Source organism: Hyla sarda, chromosome 3 (assembly GCF_029499605.1).
Source record: "Hyla sarda isolate aHylSar1 chromosome 3, aHylSar1.hap1, whole genome shotgun sequence".
NCBI classification, from domain to species: Eukaryota; Metazoa; Chordata; class Amphibia; order Anura; family Hylidae; genus Hyla; species Hyla sarda.
The window spans coordinates 353,237,880-353,263,146 of NC_079191.1; the positions used below are offsets into that span (position 1 = coordinate 353,237,880).

At 43.0% G+C, this 25,267-nt stretch overlaps 1 protein-coding gene across 1 annotated transcript; it reads left to right on the plus strand.

The window, feature by feature from the left end:
- The first annotated feature begins 1,563 nt into the window (after window positions 1-1,563).
- Window positions 1,564-20,362, plus strand: OVOL2 (ovo like zinc finger 2). Its single transcript, XM_056567601.1, has 4 exons — window positions 1,564-2,195; window positions 5,087-5,340; window positions 14,139-14,325; window positions 19,678-20,362. The coding sequence occupies exons 1-4, from the start codon at window positions 2,096-2,098 to the stop codon at window positions 19,986-19,988; spliced, it is 852 nt and encodes a 283-aa protein (XP_056423576.1). The 5' UTR covers window positions 1,564-2,095; the 3' UTR covers window positions 19,989-20,362.
- Window positions 20,363-25,267: the final 4,905 nt, after the last annotated feature.

Genomic DNA, 25,267 nt, shown 5'->3' on the forward strand with positions numbered 1-25,267 from the left:
TAAGCATGGACAACAGAAAGAGGTGAAGAGAACTGTCTAAGGACTTGAGAACCAAAATCGTGGAAAAATATCAACAATCACAAGGTTACAAGTCCATCTCCAGAGATCTAGATTTGCCTTTGTCCACAGTGAGCAACATTACATTATATTAGGAAGAACAACCAGAGAAAAGTACAGAGAATATTGTGAGCAGATTGGCACTGGAGAAGGGAATATAATACAAGTTGTATGTGACTATAGGTAGAGAGGCGGTATGAAAAAATCCGATATGGCTCTGTTGTGGTGCATCACGTATAAAGCAGGATACAATTCATAATAATGAAGTGAAGAAAAGGAAAACTGAGCATTCACACGATCTCTGTCCTTCAGGTTAGATTCTCAAATGAGGTCCCTTATTGGGGGTCTTCTGCAGGGAGGCGGTAGGTGGAATTGGGGGAGCTCAGATGCTGACCACAGTCCGTATGGCACGATATCTTATCTTATATTACCCTATAGCAGGAGACCCAGGAGGACCCCACTATGGAGGGGACCCAGGAGGACCCCACTGCTGACACAGAGACATAAAAAAGCAAGACTACATTTTGCCAAAATGAACTTGAGTAAGCCAAAATCCTTCTGGGAAAACATCTTGTGGACAGATGAGACCATAATAGAGTTTTTTTGGTAAAGCACATCATTCTACTGTTTACCGAAAACGGAATGAAGCCTACAAAGAAAAGAATACAGTACATACAGTGATATATGGTGGAGGTACAATGATGTTTTGGGGATGTTTTGCTGCCTCTGGCACTGGGCGCCTTGAATGTGTGTAAAGCATCATGAAATCTGAGGATTACCAATAGATTTTGGGTCGTACTGTACAGCCCAGTGTCAGAAAGCTGGGTTTGTGTCCGAGATCTTAGGTCTTCCAGCAGGACAATGACCCCAAACATACATCATATAGCACCCAGAAATGCATGGCAACAAAGCGCTGGAGAGTTCTGAAGTGGCCAGCAATGAGTCCAGATCTAAATCCCATTGAACACCTGAGGAGAGATCTTAAAATTACTGTTGGGAAAAGGCGCCTTCCAATAAGAGAGACCTGGAGCAGTTTACAAAGGAAGAGTGGTCCAACATTCCGGCTGAGAGGTGTAAGAAGCTTATTGATGGTTATAGGAAGCCACTGATTTCAGTTATTTTTTCCATAGGGTGTGCAACCAAGTATTAAGATAAGGGTGACAATTTTGTCCAGCCCATTTTTGGAGTTTGGTGTGACATTATGTCCAATTGGCTTTATTTTCCTCCCTTTTTTGGTTTAGTTCCAATACACACAAAGGGAATAAACTTGTGTATAGCAAAACATGTGTTACTGCAATCCTTTTCTTCATACTTCACTTTCTAGAAAAATTCCAGGGGTGTGTATATATATATATATATATATGTATATGTATAATAACTTCTTGTAACATTCTTTGGTGCATATATGGAAAAAATATAATTTGATTTGTATTTGTATATGTGTATATAATATATAAATTAATTTACAGAGATATATAGCCAGAAAATCAGAAGCCTTTGTGAAGGAAACCAAGATGTACAGGAATGTGAGTTTTTCGGTATTTTATTATGTATGGCTTCTATTCTGGATATATCCCATCACCTCACATTCTCTTATTAATCCCCTTTGAGGGGTTTGTCCTCCCGGTCAGTCGGTGCCCACCCTGGGATGTAGCCGGGCACTTGCCCCTCCTCAGCAGGTGAGGCCGGGTGGGCTCGGAGCCTGTGGGCTTTGTTACATTCCTGTGCAGACACTCAGCAGCCGCTCCATGAGGAAGGGCAGGGACTGAGCCGCTCCAACCGGTCGGACAGGTAAGGAGCTTGTTGACACCGTTATATTTACAGTACGCATGCGCGCTGCGGCAGTTCCTGGTGCGGTTTTTCTATTGCTCGTTTTCTCGGAAGTTTTTGGAGTGCGGGTACAGGTAGCGGAGCACACCTGAGCTGTGCCGAACCCACCCGCCACTGGACCCGTCCTCCCCAACACTTCTGGCGGGAGCATCCAGGTGGAGGTGAGACGTGTCCTCCCCGCTAGATCTCTGGAATCCATCGGATCACCATGCCCAGAGCCTTCCTGGTGAAGAGGAGGACCCCGCCGCCTCTAGTCCGCAGCTGGGACGAACTGCCCGACGAGGAGCGAGCGGACACCTACATCCCAGGTGAGCAGGGGGTATACTGGGGGTATACTGGGGGTATACTGGGGGTATACTGGGGGTATACAGGGGATACAGCACTCTCTACAGACTCCATTATACTATTATTCTATAATCCACACACTAATACTTTCATATACAAACTTCTAAAGTCCATAGAATACATAAGGACTAATACATCTAATACATCTCCAATGTGTGGAACTTTATACATACACTCCTCTTGTGTACACCTCTAATCCATACAATCTTCATACATACACGTTTTATAGACATCTACACAACCTTTGTGTATACACACCTTGGACATGCTTCTCTAATCCATACAACCTTCATACATACACTTATCTGTGTGTGTGTGTATATGTATATATATATATATATATATATATATATAGCCTACACTTCTTGTACATACCTCTAACCAGTACAACCCCATAGATCTATAACTTTTATACATACACCTGTAGTACATGCTTGTCTAAGCGGTACAGCCTTTATACATACACATACCTGTAATGTGCACACCCTTCATGTATACACCCCTCTAATCCATATACCTCTACATGCATACACATGTATTCACACAAACTCTTGTCTCATGTCTGAGTCACCACTCACTACTGCAATCCGCTACTAATAGCGATATCAATCTAATCATATATAGATTCTAATTCTGTCTAATCCAGGGTGCCTCCAGCTGTTGCAAAACTACAACTCCCAGCATTATCGGACAGCCAACAGCTGTCCGGGCATGTTGGGAGTTGTAGTTTTGCAACAGCCGAAGGCCCCCTGGTTGGAAAATGCTGATCTAATCCAATGTATTTATCAGATCCTCTTGTATACAGCAGATCCTCTTGTATACAAACTGTTTAGGGTCCCGGTGTGCACTGACTGTATAGGGGCCAGATATTGTGCACTGACTGTATAGGGGCCAGGTATTGGGCACTGACTGTATAGGGGCCAGATATTGGGCACTGACTGTATAGGGGCCAGGTATTGGGCACTGACTGTATAGGGGCCAGATATTGGGCACTGACTGTATAGGGGCCAGGTATTGGGCACTGACTGTATAGGGGCCAGGTATTGGGCACTGACTGTATAGGGGCCAGGTATTGGGCACTGACTGTATAGGGGCCAGATATTGTGCACTGACTGTATAGGGGCCAGGTATTGGGCACTGACTGTATAGGGGCCAGATATTGTGCACTGACTGTATAGGGGCCAGATATTGTGCACTGACTGTATAGGGGCCAGATATTGTGCACTGACTGTATAGGGGCCAGATATTGTGCACTGACTGTATAGGGGCCAGGTATTGTGCACTGACTGTATAGGGGACAGGTATTGTGCACTGACTGTATAGGGGCCGGATATTGGGCACTGACTGTATAGGGGCCGGATATTGGGCGCTGACTGTATAGGGGCCAGGTATTGGGCGCTGACTGTATAGGGGCCAGGTATTGGGCGCTGACTGTATAGGGGCCAGGTATTGGGCGCTGACTGTATAGGGGCCAGGTATTGGGCGCTGACTGTATAGGGGCCAGGTATTGGGCGCTGACTGTATAGGGGCCAGGTATTGGGCGCTGACTGTATAGGGGCCAGGTATTGGGCGCTGACTGTATAGGGGCCAGGTATTGGGCGCTGACTGTATAGGGGCCAGGTATTGGGCGCTGACTGTATAGGGGCCAGGTATTGGGCGCTGACTGTATAGGGGCCAGATATTGTGCACTGACTGTATAGGGGCCAGGTATTGGGCACTGACTGTATAGGGGCCAGGTATTGTGCGCTGACTGTATAGGGGCCAGGTATTGTGCGCTGACTGTATAGGGGCCAGGTATTGTGCACTGACTGTATAGGGGCCGGATATTGGGCACTGACTGTATAGGGGCCGGATATTGGGCACTGACTGTATAGGGGCCAGGTATTGGGCACTGACTGTATAGGGGCCAGGTATTGGGCACTGACTGTATAGGGGCCAGGTATTGGGCACTGACTGTATAGGGGCCAGGTATTGGGCACTGACTGTATAGGGGCCAGGTATTGTGCGCTGACTGTATAGGGGCCAGATATTGTGCGCTGACTGTATAGGGGCCAGGTATTGTGCACTGACTGTATAGGGGCCAGGTATTGGGCACTGACTGTATAGGGGCCAGGTATTGGGCACTGACTGTATAGGGGCCAGGTATTGGGCACTGACTGTATAGGGGCCAGGTATTGTGCGCTGACTGTATAGGGGCCAGATATTGTGCGCTGACTGTATAGGGGCCAGATATTGTGCGCTGACTGTATAGGGGCCAGGTATTGTGCACTGACTGTATAGGGGCCGGATATTGGGCACTGACTGTAGAGAGTCCGTTCTCCATTGTTAAGTTTCCAGGACCTGTGCTGTTTGCACAAGTGGCGCAGGTGCCCTGCTGGGTGATCTTGTGTTTGTCTTTGGAACAATGGGAACAGTCTCTAGTCCAGGGCTGCGGGGCATGACTTGTCTGGGAGTAAAGGGGGACTCTGGCTGCCATGGGGGGCTCAGAGACTGAGGCTGGCTCTTATCTGTTCTGTGTTTGTCTTTCTTCTCTCACAATCTAACGGAAAGTCCACGCCATCCCCGCAGCTCCTATGTGTTTGCTTTCTGCCATTGACTTGTTAATGAGAGACTTACACAGTGACTACACCCTCAGTTCAAACAGCGCAGCCCTCACCTGCCTCCTCCTCCCCCACAGCCTCTTCTTCTCATGATTGTTGCTCTGGGGAAAAGGGATCAGCTTTACATATTTGCCTTTCATTTCACTTTAGGAAAAAAAAAAAAAAGCCACACTTTGCCTAACTGTACCCTGCAGGTGATGCTCTCCTTTATGCAGTTTACCTGCTCACCTCCACCCTGCTTGTTTTGTCTCCAGACAGTATTGACTGCATCTTCAAGTATGTGACTGAAGACAGCCTGAGTAACAGCAGCAGTAATGGTGACCCTGTAGGGGATAGTCCTGAGAGGGGCAGCAGTGACTCCAGCCTGTGTAATGGGAGCCTGACCACCCCCAACAGTGCTGACCAGTGTGAAGACGACTTGTCACCTGAAGCAAAAGGCAGCAGTGAAGAGAATGCTGAGGAACAAGCTCTGGATCTGAAGAAATCTTCTGCCAGATCCAAAATTAAGGTATTTAATGCTATGTAAGGGCAGGCTGCCAGAATACTCACCTTTACTTTGTTTACAGGAACAAGAGATGTTGAAACAATTAGATACAATCTGTTTAGAATTATCAGATGTCTTCTACAGTAAATATTTTGGAACATTCAGACATTAAAGGGATACTCCGGTGGAAGACATAATTTTTTTTTTTTTTTTTAAGTCAACTGGTGCCGGAAAGTTAAATAGACTTGTAAATGACTTTTATTAAAAAAATATTTACCCTTCCAGTACTACTTAGCAGCTGTATGTTAGTTACAGAGGAACTTCTTCTTATTTATGAATTTCTTTTTTGTGTTGTCCACAGTGATCTCTGCTGACACCTGATGCCCGTGTCAGGAACTGTGCAGAGTAGGAGAAAATCCCCATAGCAAACCTATGCTGCTCTGGACAGTTCCTGACACGGACAGAGGTGTCATCCTAGAGCACTGTGGACAACACAATGAAGAAATTCAAAGATAAAAGAATTTCCTCTATAGCATACAGCTGCTAATAAGTACTGGAAGGGTAAAGATTTTTTTAATAGAAGTGATTTACAAATCTATTTAACTTTCTGGCACCAGTGGAATTAAAAATAAATAAATAAAAGTTTTCCACCGGAGTACCCCTTTAAGTAGCAAGTGTGGGGGGCAGGGATTGTGGCTAAGTGTAGGATTCATCTGCCCAGTCTGAAGTGCAATATATGGTAGTAAACTGCACAGCAGGGTTTAATAGTACAGTATATATGTCAGGTTTTGTGTTGTATTGATTATAGTTGTAATAAGTAGATCTATGTGCATATTGAAAAACTGGTTATAGGTAACTGTACAAGATCTGCATTGTTTGAGAAGCTTTAATTGTGGAACAGGTTTGCAAACAATATTGGTGGGTCCTGGCTCCGAAGCTTTGTTTCTGTAGACAAAAAAAACCCCACAATTTTGGAAAAAATGTAGAGCATTATATTTGCCTTGTTGCTTGTATGACAGGTGTAGTCTGTGTATAAACTCCATTTCTTCTTTTTTTTTTGCATACCTGGATAAGCCAAAATGTATGTATGGGTTTAATAAAAAAATAAAAATAATAATAATAATGTTGTGGATTTAAAATGTGACTGATGATTAATGCAGCATTTTTTCTAGTGTAGAAGCATTTGTCCAGATATAGTAAAACCGTAATTCTTAGGCCGGGTTCAAGCTGAGAATTTTTTTTTTTTTTTTAAATTATCTAATTTTACAAGCCTGTTTTTCAGACGTAAGCAGAAACAAAAAAATCTTTTTATTTATTTATTTTTTACACCCAGTTGCAGACAAAGCATATATAAAGTTAAATGTCACACAATTTCACACCATTGTGAACTCGTGGCCATAGACTGTCTAAGCTGAAACTCTCTAGGAATCTGCTCTATTTATCACAGTGGCTCATGCTCTTTGATAAACCTAAAGCAGTGTTTCCCAACCAGTGTGCCTCCAGCTGTTGCAAAACTACAACTCCCAGTATGCCCGGACAGCCAAAGGCTGTCCGGACATGCTGGGAGTTGTAGTTTTGCAACAGCTGGAGGCACACTGGTTGGGAAACGCTGGTCTAAAGTGAGACAAATTTATTAGTTTGCTTAATCTATGCCATAATTCTTGTACAGTTTTTCTGCATGCTGTTGCATCTTTAGCCACACCCTTTAGTTATTTATTTATTTTATTTTTTTGGCAAATATCGTGCCAGAATTCTAGCGCATTTTTAACAGTAAATTTGGGCTATTGGTGATCCCGATGTTGTAGTTTAGCATTATTGCTTACAGTAGTTTATATGTATGCTACATTTTACTACAATCCCCAACCTGTCATATTTGTGGTTATAACTGCAATGGGAAACAATGAATCAGGTAGAGGGAAAGACTAACTTTGCACTAATGCATATCTATAGTAGCAGTTTTCAACTTTACAGATGCAAAGTGTATACATTTCTGCAATAAACTGTATCAATTGGTCTTTGAATTCAAGAGGTCTTCTTAAAGGGGTATTGCAGGAAAAAACTTTTTTTTATATATATCAACTGGCTCCAGAAAGTTAAACAGATTTGTAAATTACTTCTATTAAAAAATCTTAGTCCTTTCAGTACTTAGTACTTATGAGCTTTTGAAGTTAAGGTTTTTCTTTGCTGTCTAAGTGATCTCTGATGACACGTGTCTCGGGAACCACCCAGTGTAGAAGAGGTTAGCTATGGGGATTTGCGTCTAAACTGGACGGTTCCCGAGACAGGTGTCATCAGAGAGCACTTAGACAGAAAAGAACAACCTTAACTTCAGAAGCTCATAAGTACTGAAAGGATTAAGATTTTTTAATAGAAGTAATTTACAAATCTGTTTAACTTTCTGGAGCCAGTTGATATATAAATTTTTTTCCTGGATAACCCCTTTAAAGGGGTACTCCGCCCCTGGCATCTTATCCCCTATCCAAAGGATAGGGGATAAGATGTCAGATCGCCGCGGTCCCGCTGCTGGGGACCCCGGGGATCGCTGCTGCAGCACCCCGCCATCATTACTGCACAGAGCGAGTTCACTCTGTACGTAATGACGGGTGATACAGGGGCCGGAGCAGCGTGACGTCATGGCTCCGCCCCTCATGACATCACGGCCCGTCCCCTTAATGCAAGTCTATGGCAGGGGGCGTGACAACCGCCACACCCCCTCCCATAGACTTGTATTGATGAGGGGGGGGGCGTGACGTCACGAGGGGCGGAGCCGTGACGTAACTATGCTCCGGCCCCTGTATCACCCGTCATTACGTGCAGAGCGATCTCGCTCTGTGCAGTAATGATAGCGGGGTGCTGCAGCGGCGCTCCCCGGGGTCCCCAGCAGCGGGAACCCGGCGATCTGACATCTTATCCCCTCTCCTTTTGGATAGGGGATAAGATGTCTAGGGGCGGAGTACCCCTTTAAAGTCACATAAAAAGAACCTTTAGTTTACATAGAGTAGATAGAAAATATGTTCAGGTACATGAGCAAAAACCACATTAAAACTGAGTTATTCATGGGAAAAATTCATGCAGTTTTGTAAATATTTCAGATTAGAAGCCAATGTAAATACTCATTTCTCCATATTAAGGGTGTGTTCCCACCTGGCGTATATGCAGCGTATTTCATGCTGCGTAAAATCTGCAGAAGCAGCGGGAAATACGCTGCGTATCCCTCGCTCACCATACACACAAGGCTTTCCCGGGCAGCAAAATCTGCTGAAGAAAATTTGCAGCAAAAATACACACATGTGAACGCACCCTAAGGGTACCTTCACGCGTATTGGATCTGCTGCATATTTTCTGCAGCTGATTAAGCTACCCATTGAAGTTTTTGGGTAGAAAAAAAAAAATCTGCTGCACAAAATATGCAGTAGATCCTGTACGTGTGAACCTTCCGTATGGGCTCGTTCACATGAGCGGATTTATGTGCTGATTTTCCGCAGCTGATCTGCTGCTGCTTATTTTCTGCTGCTTAGCAGAGAAAAAGCTGTAGAAAATAAGCATCTGAAAATCCGCTGCAAAATCCACATCCACAAAATCCACATCCACAAAATCCAATCTACATTCACACGAGCGGATTTTTTTGCGGTTTTTCCGCTGCGTATTTGAAAGGGGGAGGACTCTTCTCGGCTGTCCGAAGCAGATTTTATACGGCGGAATTTACGCTGCGGAAAATCCTCCACAGTCCCTACTGACTTCAATGGGGCTTGCGGCGGATTTTCCGCAGTCTACATTCCGCCGCGGAAAATCGGCTGCGGACAGCCGAGAAGAGCCCGCCCACTTTCAAATACGCTGCGGAAAACCCGCTAAAAAATCAGCGCGTGTGAACGTACCCTAAAACGTGAAGCTAAATCCGCTCACGTAAACGAGCTCTAAGGCTATGTACACCCACTGTTTTTTTTTTTTTTTAAAGCACATTCTTATCCTTTTTATTTGAAAAAAAAATTCTGTTATTTCTAGTTTTTCAAAGCTGAGCAGTTAGAAGCTTCTCTTAAAAAAAAAAATGCCATAAAAATCCATATTAGAAATGCAAAAAAATAAAAGTTAAAAAACTTGAAATTTGTGTTACAGAAACAGTAAAATAAGAGCACTGTTTGGGGGAAGAATAATCGTTTTTTAACCTATTTGGGATTATACAAAAATATTTTTATGGTATTAGTACTTTATTTATGGTTGAACTCCTACAAATAAAGATCTTAAAATGTAACACACAATTGTGCACCTTTTAGATTTTGGTAGTGTTTCTACATGCAGGTGACCACATGCAGCCAAAATCACATCCCCATACGTTCACCAACAATTGCACAATGTTGCCCAGACATTACGCTGCCATAGGTGAATGCACAGGGGTGTGGTTTCAGCCGCATGCGTTTACCTGTACGTGGGAATGTGGCCTTGGGCTCTGTTCACATGGTGCAGTTTTCCTGTGTTTTTTGATGGGTTTCCAGCATTTTTTGGGTAAAATTTCATGTAAAGTAGCACAGTTTTTGCAGCGATTTTTATCAAAATCATGGCAGAATCACAAGAAAAACAATCCCATGTTAATGCAGCCTGAAAGAGTAAATCATGTCTTACCAACTGCTACATATACAGTGGTCCCTCAAGTTACAATATTAATTGGTTCCAGGATGACCATTGTATGTTGAATCCATTGTATGTTGGGACCATAACTCTATGGAAACCTGGTAATTGGTTCTGAAGCCACCAAAATGTCGTCCAAAAATAGGAAAAAGTGAGAATTAAAGAAAAATAAGTAGATAACTAATATAAAACAAATCCTTACATATAAAAGTAAGAAATGTCAGTATATGTCTGTCAGTGTTTCCAAAGCAGGGAGCCTCCAGCTGTTGCAAAACTACAACTCCCAGCATGCCCGGACAGCCAACGGCTGTCTGGGCATGCTGGGAGTTGTAGTTTTGCAACCGCTGGGAGCACCCTGGTTGGGAAACACTGGTCTATGTAGAGGACAGGAGCTTCTTCAGTACAGGCAATGTCCTAAAAAAGTAACATGGAGTCGGCCAAACCTGGTGTCCAAAGGAGCAGGTAACCCTGGTACAGGTAAAGAGTACAGAACATGTAATACCTCCCATTACTGTAGGGGGCGCTACCAGACATCAGTCAGTGCATGCACTTCAGTAATACAATGGTTTTACCAGTGAATGCCCATTCTGATTGGTCGGTTCTTCCAGCCATTGACAGGTATCACAGATCTGGACTGTCTGTACATTGTATGTTGAGTCCAGTTTCAAGTTATGATGGTCCAGAAAAGACCATTGTATGTTGAAACTATTGTATGTTGAGGCCATTGTAAGTTGAAGTATCACTGTATAGCGCAAAAAAAAATGTCTGCATTTATTAACTGCATTTTGTTTTATTGCAGTTTACAAATGTAAATGTGTGAATATTGCTGTAGGGTTAAACAGGAGAGCACAGTAATATCTGTATTGGACACAGTTGGTCACATCTGACTTAGCACAGCTCTTCAGGGCAATTACTTCTGATTGTAGGGTCCCATTGCCCCAGTCTTTTGATCAGTGGCAGCCAAGGTCTAATTACAAATAGGAAGCAGATAAAAATAATTGGAAGTGTCCTATGGTGTGCAGTCATCTTCTAGTGAGGTTTCTTACTATTCCCCCCCCCCCCCCCCCCCCCCCCACCCCCCAAAAGACCAATAACCATGAAATCATTGAACCGAAGGAGTCTCAGGCTGATCTTATAGATGCCACAACTAGTCTGGATTTACAAATACAGATATTTCAAATTAGACTCTATTCTCTATTTTCTCATCTTTTACAACCTTCCTGATACTTAACCGTCCATAAGATCTGTTTTCTGGCAGATGAAACCTTTTTTACCATATCAATTGTCATATAGAATTCATATTACATTGATATCAATCTGATTGGATAGTAATTGGACAGATGTCTATGCAAATGAACCCTAAGGGTCTGTTCACACCTCAAATGAAAGCCCATAGGCTTCTATGGGATTCCGCACTCCCATTCACACTTGTGAATTTCCACCATGTAAATGCGGCCTTAGAGTAATCGACCTCATGTCTGTTGTGCTGGGATAGATCTTTCCTATTGGCCAACAATGATGGAGACCACTGCCAAGATTTCTATTAATATGTCACTTGCGGAAGCTGGATGGAAAGTGGATAATCAAAGATTGTGGCAACCTTGGTTGACGTACTTGGATAACTCCTCCTAATTTTATGGAGTGGTGAGAGACCTCTGACTGACTCTGTCTCCACCTATTGTCTCTTTTCTTTGTGTCCTGTCAGTAAATAGCCCCCCCCCCCCCTTCTCTTTTTTGCCCTCCTTTGTGAGACAAGTATATTGTTCAGAGTGCACATTACGGGTGGAGCGCCTTTTATTGGATGCCTAGAGACAATATTTAGTTATCCCTGTCATATAAGTTGGTGTTTCCCAACCAGAATGCCTCCAGCTGTTGCAAAACTACAACTACAAGCATGCCAGGAGTTTTAGTTTTCCATCAGCTGGAGGCACCCTAGTTGGGAAACACTAATATATGTCATTGCTTTCTGTATTGCTTAGTGTTGAAATATCCTTTTTGCCCTTTTTTTATTTTTTTCCTTTTTATATGTACAGTCTAGCATGCTATAGATGATTATACGGTACCTGCCTTATATTCGTAAAAACTTTGAAAGTAAAGTGGTGTTACAATTACATGGTTGGTTGTTATTGTAAACACTTTATGTATCAGTTTTCAATAAATATAAAGTTTTTCTTTTAACCGTGACCTCATCCTCATAGCCACTGGACTACAGTTTGAGAACGACTTCTTTGCTTAATAAGTTAACATATGTGGACATTACATAGAGAAGTGCAGATTCATATTTACCCGTATATACTCGAGTATAAGCCAAGTTTTTCAGCACGATTTTTCGTGCTGAAAACTCCCCCCTCGGCTTATACTCGACGTGAACTCTCTGCCTGTCAATCCCTTTCAGTGGTCTTCAACCTGCAGACCTCCAGATGTTTCAAAACTACAACTCCCAGCATGCCCGGACAGCCATCGGATGTAGTTTTGAAACATCTGGATGTCCGCAGGTTTAAGACCACTGCGGGCCTTCGTCATCATCCAGACCCCCCTTTTAGTTTTCTACTCACCTCCCCTCGGTGGGAAGGAAAGGTGACCACCTATGCTGCAGGGACCGTCCGGTGGGGAGGGTTAGTCGTTCCGGACTGTCCATCTTCACCAGAAGGCCCTCTTCTCCGCTGCGGGCCGGTCCCGGACTAGTGACGTTGCCTTGACGACGATGCACAGTGACGTCCATCCCTGCGCTTGAAAGTCCCTGTGCGTCGGATGGACGTCACTACGTCGGAGGGCACGTCGAAGCGGGCCCCAGTGAAGATGGACAGCCCGCAACGATCAACCCTCCCCACCGGACGGTCCCTGCAGCATAGATGGCCCGGACCAGCTCACCCTTCCTTCTCACCGAGGGGAGGGGAGTAGAAAACAAAAGGGGGGGGGGGGGGGGGGGTCTTGGATGATGACAAAGGGCCTGCAGTGGTCTTCAATCTGTGGACCTCCAGACGTGCAAAACTACAACTCCCAGCATGCCCGGACAGCCGATGGCTGTCCGGGCATGCTAGGAGTTGTAGTTTTGCAACGTCTGGAGGTCCGCAGATTGAAGACCACTGACAGGCGGGTGATGATGAAGGGGGGAGGGGTGAGAACAGGGTGATGATGACGGGGGTGTTAATGACGGGGTGATGATGATGGGGGTCTGGATGATGACAGGGTGATGATGATGATGATGATGGGGGTCTGGATGATGACAGGGTGATGATGGGGTCTGGAAGATGACAGGGTGATGATGGGGGTCTGGATGATGACAGGGGGATGATGATGGGGGTCTGGATGATGACAGGGGGATGATGATGGGGGTCTGGATGATGACGGGTGATGATGATGGGGGTCTGGATGATGACAGGGTGATGATGATGGGGGTCTGGATGATGACAGGGGGATGATGATGGGGGTCTGGATGATGACAGGGGGATGATGATGGGGGTCTGGATGATGACAGGGGGATGGATGATGGGGGTCTGGATGATGACAGGGGGATGATGATGGGGGTCTGGATGATGACAGGGTGATGATGATGGGGGTCTGGATGATGACAGGGGGATGATGATGGGGGGTCTGGATGATGACAGGGGGATGATGATGGGGGGTCTGGATGATGACAGGGGGATGATGATGGGGTCTGGATGATGACAGGGGGATGATGATGGGGGTCTGGATGATGACAGGGGGATGATGATGGGGGTCTGGATGATGACAGGGGGATGATGATGGGGGGTCTGGATGATGACAGGGGATGATGATGGGGGTCTGGATGATGACAGGGGGATGATGATGGGGGTCTGGATGATGACATGGGGGGATGATTGATTTCCACCCTAGACTTATAGTCGAATCAATAACTTTTTCCTGGGTTTTTGGGGTGAAATTAGGGGCCTCGGCTTATATTCGGCTCGGCTTATACATGAGTATATACGGTATATGTAATACGTTGTTATACTTCTGTTTGTTATAACTTAAAAAAAAAAAAAATCAATCAATGAAAACAAAAATATGTATGAAAGGTCAGACCAGGTCTTGTATTAGAGAGATTTACTGTGATCTACATAAGAAAATATCCCTGAGACCCCTCTCTAGCTAAGCATGACTACTGAGACATGTGCCCGCTGTTTGTTTTTAGGTATATTTGTTCTAACCATGAGATGCATTGTGTATTTGCTTAGGTCACCACTGGAAAACTTACGGAGGAGATTTATAGCTGCCACATGTGTGGTAAAGGGTTCCGCTTGCAGCGCATGCTCAATCGTCACCTCAAGTGTCATAACCAGGTTAAAAGGCACCTCTGCACCTTCTGTGGGAAAGGATTCAATGATACTTTCGATCTGAAAAGACACGTGCGGACTCACACAGGTAGGCACGCTGTACTCGCGGTCACAAGTGTCTTTACTGCCCTCTGCAGGTCACATGTGTTTGCTTTATTTGTGATCACTATACACATGGGACAGATGTGAATTTAGCCTTTCTAGAACTGTATACCAGAGTATATGGGCGGAGGTGAGCATTGGCCCCAACTATAAGTCTAGAGACCTGCACTGAAAGCATGGTAGGGATCTATGATGCTGTCCATTTGGGCCATTACACCTGTGGTTGGACCAGGAATTTCGTCAGTATTGGGGTATGTTTCACACGGCGGAAGAATGCTGCCGTAACTTAATGCCTATTGATTTGAATGGGATTCCACTGTCCCGTTTAGACAGCAGAAATACCGCTTTCTGTAGAAATATAATATCAGTCCTGTGTTTTGCAGAATCCCATTGAAATCAATGGGGCTTGAATTTTTGGTGGAATTCTGTGTTCTGAAAAGACAGAAATTCCTCCACAATTTCAGCAAAATTCTGCAATTCGGTTCTGTAAGCTTTGCTGAACGGTATTGTGGAAATTCCGCTGTGTGAACATACCCCTATACATGTGAGGTGGCTTAGGGGGCTCAAGTGCATAGTATAGCTGTCTCCATGAAGCAATAGAGGCACGTTTTGTCTCAGTGGCCCCATACTATTGAAATAAATCTCCTCCTAGATGCAATGGAATATGTAAAGAGTTTTCACAACCCACATAAAGCCCTGGTATAAGATTCTGGGTAAAACATGGCCATATAGACGTTTGTGAAGTTGTTATATTCATATTAACGGGGGGGGGAACGAACAAAAAAAAAATTACATATAAAAACTGTAAAAGCAGTACTAGGAATATTACCTACTACCAAACTACAATGCAGTCTGAATTGCTCTTGAACAAATTCCCTATTATATTGTGGAGACTTCACAATGCTGCAAATATGCTGAATTCTAAGATGGAAATGTACAGATTTGCTGTTGTGACCTGTGTGAAAGCATCCTGAGGCATCCGATGGAACATTCTGTTTGGAAATTCTGCTAAATTTACTGCACACTGGCCCTGATTTACTAAGTGTTGTGTAGGTTTCTTTGTGGGTTTTAATTCCCTACAATTTATTTTATTTTTTTCCACGGTATTTGCTATGGTTTCCCTACATTTTTCATTTTCCCCTACATTTTGCTTTTTTTACACATGCTCTGATCTGTAGGGTTTTCCTCAGCTGAAATCCACCACTTTTTCTGTGGAAATCTTAGTATATAAGTTGGGTTTTTGTGAAAATGTTGGAAACACGCCACCCTCTTTGGTGACCATGCCCCTCCCCCCCAACAGTCACGCCCTTTTTCGTTTTTTCTTAGTAAGAGTACGTTTCCACCTGGCGTATACGCAGTGTATTTCACACTGCACAAAATGTGCAGTAGCAGCGGGAAATACACTGCATATCCCTTGCTCACCATACACACAAGGCTTTCCCGCGGCAGCCCTATGTGTGTAGTGAGTTTGAGGCGGAGCCGCCCGTCTCAGTCACGCCGGCACACGGCTCCGCCTCCAAAACTCACTGCACACATAGGGCTGCTGCCGGAAAGCCTTGTGTGTGTGTATGGTGAATGAGGGGTACACAGCACATTTCCCGCTGCTGCTGTAGATTTTGCGCAGAGCGAAATACACTGCATATACGCCAGGTGGGAACGTACCCTAAAATGGAGAGTTAGTCTGGTTTATTTTTATTTATTTTTTCCCGATTCTGGCCCAGACAGAATTTCTGGCACAATGCCAGAATGTCCGGTTTGCAATAGTAAATGAGGGCTATTGTGTTTGAAATGGGGATTCAACTGTCTCATTTTCACAACGGAATTTATGCTGCGGAAACTCAGCATTCCTGATTCTGCAACAACATTGAACCTGTCTTTAAATTATTGCAATGGCTAAATTCCATTGAAGTCACTGGGGCTCTGAATTCTGTCCAATATCTGTCTGTCGAGCTCAAGAAATTCTGCATGAATTCATCACAAATTTTCGTGCAGATTTCATGCAGTTTCCTCAGTGCACGGAAAGCGGAAAACAAGCAGAAATCCACAAACTAAAAAATAAAAACAGAATTTGAACAGAATCACAGATTTTTTTTCTCCTGTGGATTTCTATTTATAGATTTATTTATTTTTAAATATAGAAATAATTTAAAACCAAACCACATGTGTCTTTCAATATGAAACAATATTGTAGTTGTCTATTACAGTGTTAATATATGAAGAAGCATAACAGTTGCCTTTCTTGTCTCTCGGTCAAGGTGTGCATTGTGGGCTCAAAGTCTCTAAGTGAACTGTCTTGGCTGTGTCCTCCTCACGCTTACAGATTTTTTTTTTTTGATTTTTTTTTTACTTCATAGTAAATACACAAATCACAGATCTGATACTAAACAATGTTTAATAGCTGAACATTCTGGCTTTTTATAGCAGTGTTTCTAAAGCGCGGTCCTCAAGTACCCCCAACAGGTCATGTTTTCAGGATTTCCTTAGTCTTTCACAGGCAACTGTGTTGATGCCTGATGCACTGACCAATAATATCACCTGTGAAAGACTATGGAAATCCAGAAAACATGACCTGTTGGGGGGACTTGAGGACCGCGCTTGAGAAACACTGCTTCATAGGAAATTGTTTTAATGAATGTTTTTTTTCCAGATTAAAGGGTACCTCTCATCAAATAAACTTTTGATATATTTTAGATTAATGAATGTGGAATAACTTTCCAATAGCATGTTAATGAAAAATATGCTTCTTTCTATTGTATTTTTCCCGATCAGTCCTGTCAGCAAGCATTTCTGACTCATGCTGGAGTCCTAAACACTCAGAGCTGCCAGCCTGCTTTGTTCACAGCCAAACAGGCTGTGAACAAAGCAGGCTCGCAGCTCTGAGTGTTCTCCTTTGTGAACAAAGCAGACTGGCAGCTTGTAGTGTTTAGGACTCCAGCATGAGTCTGAAATGCTTGCTGCCAGGACTGGTAGGGAGTCCCCTAGTGGTAATTTCTTCAAAGTGGAAAATTAAATAGAAAGTAGCATATTTTTTAATAACATGCAATTGTAAAGTTATTCTGCATACATTAATCTATAATATATCAAAAGTTTTTTTGATGAGAGGTACCCTTTAAAGGAGTAGTGTAGTGAAAGATAACTTATCCCCTATCCAAAGTATAGCGGATAAGTCAGTTTTCCCAACCAGGGTGCCTCCAGGTGTTGCAAAACTACAACTCCCAGCATGCCTGGACAGCCAAAGGCTGTCCAGGCATGCTGGGAGTCGAAGTTTTGCAACACCTGGAGGCACCCTGGTTTGGAAACACTGACTTATCCCCTATACTTTGGGGGGTGCGACTGCTGCCCCCCCCTGCACGCGATATCCAAAATGGGGCCCTGGCAGTTTGCTGTAAGGGGGCGTGCTGACCCCGCACGGAGTGGCAGCCAACGCCACCTCCCCCCCATTCATCCCATAGAGATACATGGAAGGGGTGTGGTAATCGAGGCTTTCTGCGGGGGGTCAGAATGGCCGCTTCCAGCAGACTGCCGGGGCTCTGTTTAGGAGATCGCAGGGGGTCCCAGTGGTCGGACCCCCGTGATCTAGAACTTATCCCCTATCCTTTTGGTTAAGGGATAAGTTATCTTTTTTTTCTTTCATTACACTACTCCTTTTAAGTAGAGGAAAGCTTTTATAGAATCAATAAATGTTGAGGAAAAAGTATGGAATCGGCTTATTTATTCTAAAACCTTTACCAGTGTAAAACACAAAATTGGATGAGCGTCCTCTAATCCTTTTAAATTTTTGCCAGGGTATGTATAGTATCAGATATAGGGCTCGTTCACACGAGCAGATTTCCTTTCAAACTCGCCGCGTATTTCCATTGCAAGTTTGGAAGGGGGCCTGGCTGTCAGTGGGAAATGTTCAGCAGCGGAATCCCCGCCGGACATCTCCATTGAAGTCGATCGGGTCTGCAGCGGATTTTCAACAGCATAAATCCACTGCTAACATTTTTTTTTAAATCTGCTTGTGTGAACAAGCCCATAAGGAACAAAGCTTTTACTAGACCTTGTGTGTGGTAATGCAGCTCAGCTCCATTGAACTGAATGGACACTAGTTGTAATACCAGGACCAAAAAAGCCCAGAGTGGGGAAGGGATAAACCAATAGTTCAATACCAAACCCTAATCACCAAAAGGTGATGGGGTATAAAACCCCTATAACAAAAAATCCCCCTCTTATGAATCACCTATAGGTGTATTTAAAACATCACTTTTATTTATACTGTTTAAAAGGTTCAGGAGTATAGTGCTTTAAAAACACTAGCCCAGTCCCTATTGTGGTCAAGTGTAATTCCTTTATAGGAAATATATTAGTCTCTCGACGTCTGCAGCACATCTGGTTGGGGACTAAATGCTATTGATTAAAATGCAAATACTATGTCTCCCCTACATGTTTCGTGGTGTCCACCACGTCTTCAGGGGTTCTTCTGGGTTGTGTGTGGTAATGCAGAACAGCTCCATTGAACTGAATGGAGAGAAGTTGTAATACCACACACATTTGTGGACGCTGAATATATATTATATATATTCTCTATTTAGAGAATATAATTTTTTCTTTGTTTTTCTATTCCTGGACAATATTAAAGGGGTATTCCAGGCAAAAACTTTTTTTTATATATATCAACTGGCTCCGGAAAGTTAAACAGATTTGTAAATTACTTCTATTAAAAAAATCTTAATCCTTCCAATAGTTATTAGCTTCTGAAGTTTTCTGTCTAACTGCTCAATGATGATATCACGTCCCGGGAGCTGTGCATGATGGGAGAATATCCCCATAGGAGCTGGACAGCTCCCAGGACGTGAGTCATCAGAAAGCAGTTAGACAGAAAACAGCAACTCAACTTCAGAAGCTAATAACTATTGGAAGGATTAAGATTTTTTTAATAGAAGTAATTTACAAATCTGTTTAACTTTCCGGAGCCAGTTGAAGTTTTTGCCTGGAAAACCCCTTTAAGTATTACACGGTGTCCATTTTAAATCAATTGAGAAGGGACAACAAACAGTTATACTTTTTTTTTTTTTTTAGGTAAAACTGAAACTGAATCAGTTACCACAACACAGGTCATGTGGCTTTTCCACTTACCAGTCAGTATTGTTCCCCTAGATACAGCCAGACAAGGATCACAGGATTTAATCTAGATTCATGAGATTCTGGTTTCTGATGATTTTTCAAAAAAAAAAAAAAAAAGCCCCATACACTAAAGGTGAAACCAAAATATACAATAGATATGTTCTTATAATGCACATGTGCTACATGAGAATATGGACAGTATATGAACTTTTGATTGAAAATGTGTTTGCAGGTATCCGGCCATATAAATGTGACATCTGCAACAAAGCATTTACTCAGCGCTGCTCATTGGAATCTCATCTGAAGAAAATCCACGGGGTGCAGCAAGGGTATGCGTATAAGCAGAGGAGGGACAAGCTATTTGTGTGTGAAGAATGTGGTTACACTGGACCCTCCCAGGAGGATTTATATTTGCATGTTTACAATACCCACCCTGGCAGTGCCTTCCTTAAGAAGACCACAAAAAAACTGAACGCTCTTCTACAGAACAAAATTGCATCTGTGCTCCAGGGAAGTCCTCCACCAGACGAAGAGGCGGAGTGAAAAGCACATAAACTTTTTGTACAGATGTTTACAAGAGATATGAACTTTTATATTTTTACTGATAATTTTATTATTTTTACTAAGGTAGAGGGATGCCAACTTCTTAATACAACAAACTGATCATAGATACATTTTATTTGTCATAAAGGAAACTACTGACTTAGCTTAAAAAAAAGTGACATTTTTATTTAACGGCCTGCTTTGGTACTGTGACAGTGTGTACATATCATGATATGATAGATCTCAAAATATAATGTCTCTGTACCAACAATTGTATAAAAAAAACATTTACTTTGTATACTAAGATTTTTTTAATAACAGTTATGTTTTATATATATATAATGGGTGCTGGTACCTTTTTAATAAATGTAAGGTTTACATGATTGTGCTTTTTTAAAGATTTTTATCATATGTTCACATTTGCATTCTGTATTGTCTAAATCTATAAATATTAGGTAACAATATACCATATTAATCGGTGTATAACATGCACTGGCGTATAACACGCACCCTCATTTTAACAAGGGGAGAAAAAAGATTTTAAAATTAATGACTTGGAAGCTGTAAACTTAACCTCCCCCTTTATCAGCTCCTGTGCCACATCAGTTCACCCCTGTGCCACCCATCTTTTTCCTCACTGATTCCCCCCCCCCTTTCCCTTGTGTCACACATCTTTCCCCCTATGCCACACATCAGCAGCTTGACCCTTCAAGTACTTATCAGCTGCTGTGTACTACAGAGGAAGTTGTGTAGTTCTTTTCAGTCTGTCAGCAGCTGATAAGTACTGGAAGGCTTGAGATTTTTAAAAAGAAGTAATTTAAAGATTTGTTTACCTTTCTGGCACCAGTCGATTTGAAAACCTTTTTGCCCACCAGAGTACCCCCGACCCTGCTAAAGAGAGTTGTCTTCGATGACCAGCCAATAGATTATTCATTTTCATTAGTGATAGAACTGACTATTTGAAGATTAAACTGGTTATGTCAGTCAACCTATCGCACACGGCTTAAACATTCTTTCACCAAATTATTTGGAATCTTCAATTTCTTCTTTCAAACTAAAACAGAAAGACCTAAAGCAAAAAAGTTTATAAAATAAGGGTATAATCCGCTTTATGGCCAAAATAATTGGGCCCCACCTCTTAATCACTGAATTTAGGTATTTCATTCAGTTCTAATGCCAGAGGTGTATAAAATCCTACCAATGCATCTGCCTTATAGATATTTAGGGAAAGAATGGGTCATTCGAAAGAGCTCACTGAATTCCAGCATGGCACTTTAAGACCGCCCCCCCTAACCCCCCCCCACTCCCACTACTGAGGCTCAGTAGTGGGTGTGGCCTCCACGTACCCGTATGACCTCCCTACAACGCCTGGGCATGCTCCTGATGAGGTGGCGGATGGTCTCCTGAGGGATGTCCTCCCAGACCTGGACTAAAGCATCCGTCAACTCCTGGATAGTCTGTGGTGCAACGTGGCGTTGGTGGATGGAGAGAGACATGCTGTCCCAGATGTGCTTAATCGGGGAACAATAGGTCTGGGGAATGGGCGGGCCAGTCCATAGCATCAATGCCTTCCTCTTTCAGGAACTGCTGACACATGAGGTCTGGCGTTAGGAGGAACCCGTGGTAACTGCACCAGCATATGGTCTCACAAGGGGTCTGAGGATCTCATCTCGGTACCTAATGGCAGTCAGGCTACCTCTGGCAAGCACATGGAGGGCTGTGCGGCCCCCCAAAGAAATGCTACCTCACACCATTACTGACCCACCATCTAACCGGTCATGCTGGAGGATGTTGCAGGCAGCAGAATGTTCTCCACGGTGTCTCAAGACTGTCACGTCTGTGACATGCTCAATGTGAAACTGCTTTCATCTGTGAAGAGCACAGGGCACCAGTGGTAAATTTGCCAATCTTGGTGTTCTCTGGCAAATGCTAAATGTTCTGCAAGGTGTTGGGCTCTAAGCACAACCCCCACCTGTGGATGTCGTCGGGCCCTCATACCACCCTCATGGAGTCTGTTTCTGACCGTCTGAGTGGACACATGCACGTTTGTGGTCTGCTGGAGGTCAGTTTGCAGGGCTCTGGCAGTGCTCCTCCTGCTCCTCCTTGCACAAAGGCAGAGGTAGCGGTCCTGCTGCTGGGTTGTTGCCCTCCTACAGCCTCCTCCATGTCTCCTGATGTACTGGCCTGTCTCCTGGTAGTGCCTCCATGCTCTTGACACTAAGCTGACAGACACAGCAAACCTCCTTGCAACAGCTCGCATTGATGTGCCATCCTGGATGAGCTGCACTACCTGAGCCACTTGTGTGGGTTATAGACTCCGTCTCATGCTACCACTAGAGTGAAAGCACCGCCAGCATTCAAAAGTGACCAAAACATCACTAAGAAGTGGTCTGTGGTCACCACATGCAGAACCACTCCTTTTATTTGGGGGGGGGGGGGGGTCTTGCTAATTGCCTATAATTTGCACCTGTTGTCGGTTCCATTTTTGTCAATCAGTGCTGCTTCCTGAGTGGACAGTGGGATTTCACAGAAGTGTGATTGACTTGGAGTTACATTGTGCTGTTTGTGTTCCCTTTATTTTTTTGAGCAGTGTATTGAAATCCATGAAATATACACAAGCCATAGGCAAAATAACTAATACAAGACATAGAAACAAGTAATAGACACTGGCAACTGGAACACAGTGGCGGTCCTGACTAATACAGATAGACTAAGTGTCTGGGCATCCACTTGGCAAATGAGGTTCAATCTGGATAAATGAAAAGTTATGCATTTGGGTACTAATAACCTGCATGCATCGTATGTCTTGGGGAGGGGGGGGGGGGGGGGTGGTAGCATGCAGTGACAGGCAGCTGCTTCTAAGGCCAGCAGGATATTGTCATGTATAAAAAGAGGCATAGACTAGCTATGAGGAAAGATTAAAATAATTATTTGTTTAGTCTTGAGAAGAGATGTTTAACCCCTTAAGGACCCAGGACCTATGAGTACGTCCTGGGTCCCGGTCCTGCGATATAATGCGGGGTCACGCGGTGACCCCGCATCATATCGCAGCGGGCCCGGCGTCATATTGAAGCCAGGACCCGCCTCTAATAGCGTACGGCACTGATCGCGGTGCCGCGCGCTATTAACCCTTTATCCGCGCGCTCAAGGCTGAGCCACGCGGCTAAAATCGAAGGTGAAAGTTGCCGGTTAGCTCAGGGAGCTGTTCGGGATCACCGAGGTATAATCGTGGCATCCCGAACAGCTGTAGCACAGGAGGAGGTCTTCTTACCTTCTCCTGCGCTGTCAGATCGCCGATTGAATGCTTCAAGCCTGAGATCCAGGCTTGAGCATTCAATCCACGAAATACTGATTGATCCATTCCTATGGAGATGGATCAATCCGTGTAAAAGATCAGTACATGCAATGTTATAGCCCCCTATAGGAGCTATAATATTACATAAGAAAAGTGTAAAAAAAAAATCATTAACCCTTTCAATTATCCCTTCCCCTAATAATAGTTTGAATCACCCGGCATTTCCAAGAATAAAAAAAAACTGTGTAAATAAAAATAAACATAAACATATGTGGTATCGCCACATGCGGAAATGTCCGAATTATAAAAATATACTGCTTTTTAAACCGCACGTTCAATGGCGTACGCGCAAAAAAATTCCAAAGTCCAAAATAGCGCATTTTTGGTCACTTTTTATACCACAAAAAAGTGAATAAAAAGTGATCAAAAAGTCTGATCAGAACAAAAATGTTACCGCTAAAAACTTCAGATCACGGTGCAAAAAATTAGCCCTTATAGCACCTTGAACACAGAAAATAAAAAAGTTATAGGGGTCAGAAGATGACCATTTTAATCGTATTAATTTTCCTGCATGTATTCATGATTTTTTTCTGAAGTGATACAAAATCAAACCTATATAAGTTGGGTATAATTTTAACCGTATGGACCTACAGAATAAAGATAAGGTGTCAATTGTGCCGAAAAATGTACTTCTTAAAAACGGAAGCCCCCAAAACTTACAAAATAGTGTTTTTTCATCAATTTTGTTGCACATAGATTTTTTTTTCCCCATTTCACCGTAGATTTTTGGGTAAAATGACTGTCATTACAAAGTAGAATTAGTGACACACAAAATAAGCCATCATATAGAATTTTAGGTGAAAATTTTAGAGTTATGATTTTTTAAAGTTAAGGAGGAAAAATTGAAAATGAAAAAAACGGAAAAAGCCCTGGTCCTTAAGGGGTTAATGTGTTGCTGTCTTTAGTAAGAAAAAAAATGCTTAACCCCTTAAGGACCCGGCCATTTTACACCTTAGGACCAGAGCGTTTTTTTGCACATCTGACCACTGTCACTTTAAACATTAATAACTCTGGAATGCTTTTAGTTATCATTCTGATATTGTTTTTTCGTGACATATTCTACTTTAACATGGTGGAAAATTTTTGTGGTAACTTGCATCTTTTCTTACTTTGAAGCTCTCTGCTTGTAAGGAAAATGGATATTCCAAATACATTTTTTTTTATTCACATATACAATATGTCTACTTTATGTTTGCATCATAAAACTGACGAGTTTTTACTTTTGGAAGACACCAAGGGCTTCAAAGATCAGCAACAATTTTCCAATTTTTCACAAAATTTTCAAACTCACTATTTTTCAGGGACCAGTTCAGGTTTGAAGTGGATTTGAAGGGTCTTCATATTAGGAATACCCCACAAATGACCCCATTATAAAAACTGCACCCCCCAAAGTATTCAAAATGACATTCAGTAAGTGTTTTAACCCTTTAGGTGTTTCACAGGAAAAGCAGCAAAGTGAAGGAGAAAATTCAAAATCTTCATTTTTTACACTGGCATGTTCTGGAAGACCCAATTTTTGAATTTTTACAAGGGGTAAAAGGAGAAAATGTATACTTATATTTGTAGCCCAATTTCTCTCGAGTAAGCACATACCTCATATGTCTATGTAAAGTGTTCGGCGGGCGCAGTATAGGGCTCAGAAGCAAAGGAGCGACAAGGGGATTTTGGAGAGTACGTTTTTCTGAAATGGTTTTTGGGGGGCATGTTGCATTTAGGAAGCCCCTATGGTGCCAGAACAGCAAAAAAAAAAAAAAAAACACATGGCATACCATTTTGGAAACTAGACCCCTTGAGGAACATAACAAGGAATTAAGTGGGCCTTAATACCCCACAGGTGTTTCACGACTTTTCCATATGTAAAAAAAAAAATTTTTTTACTAAAATGTGTGTTTACCCCCAAATTTCACATTTTTGCAAGGGTGAA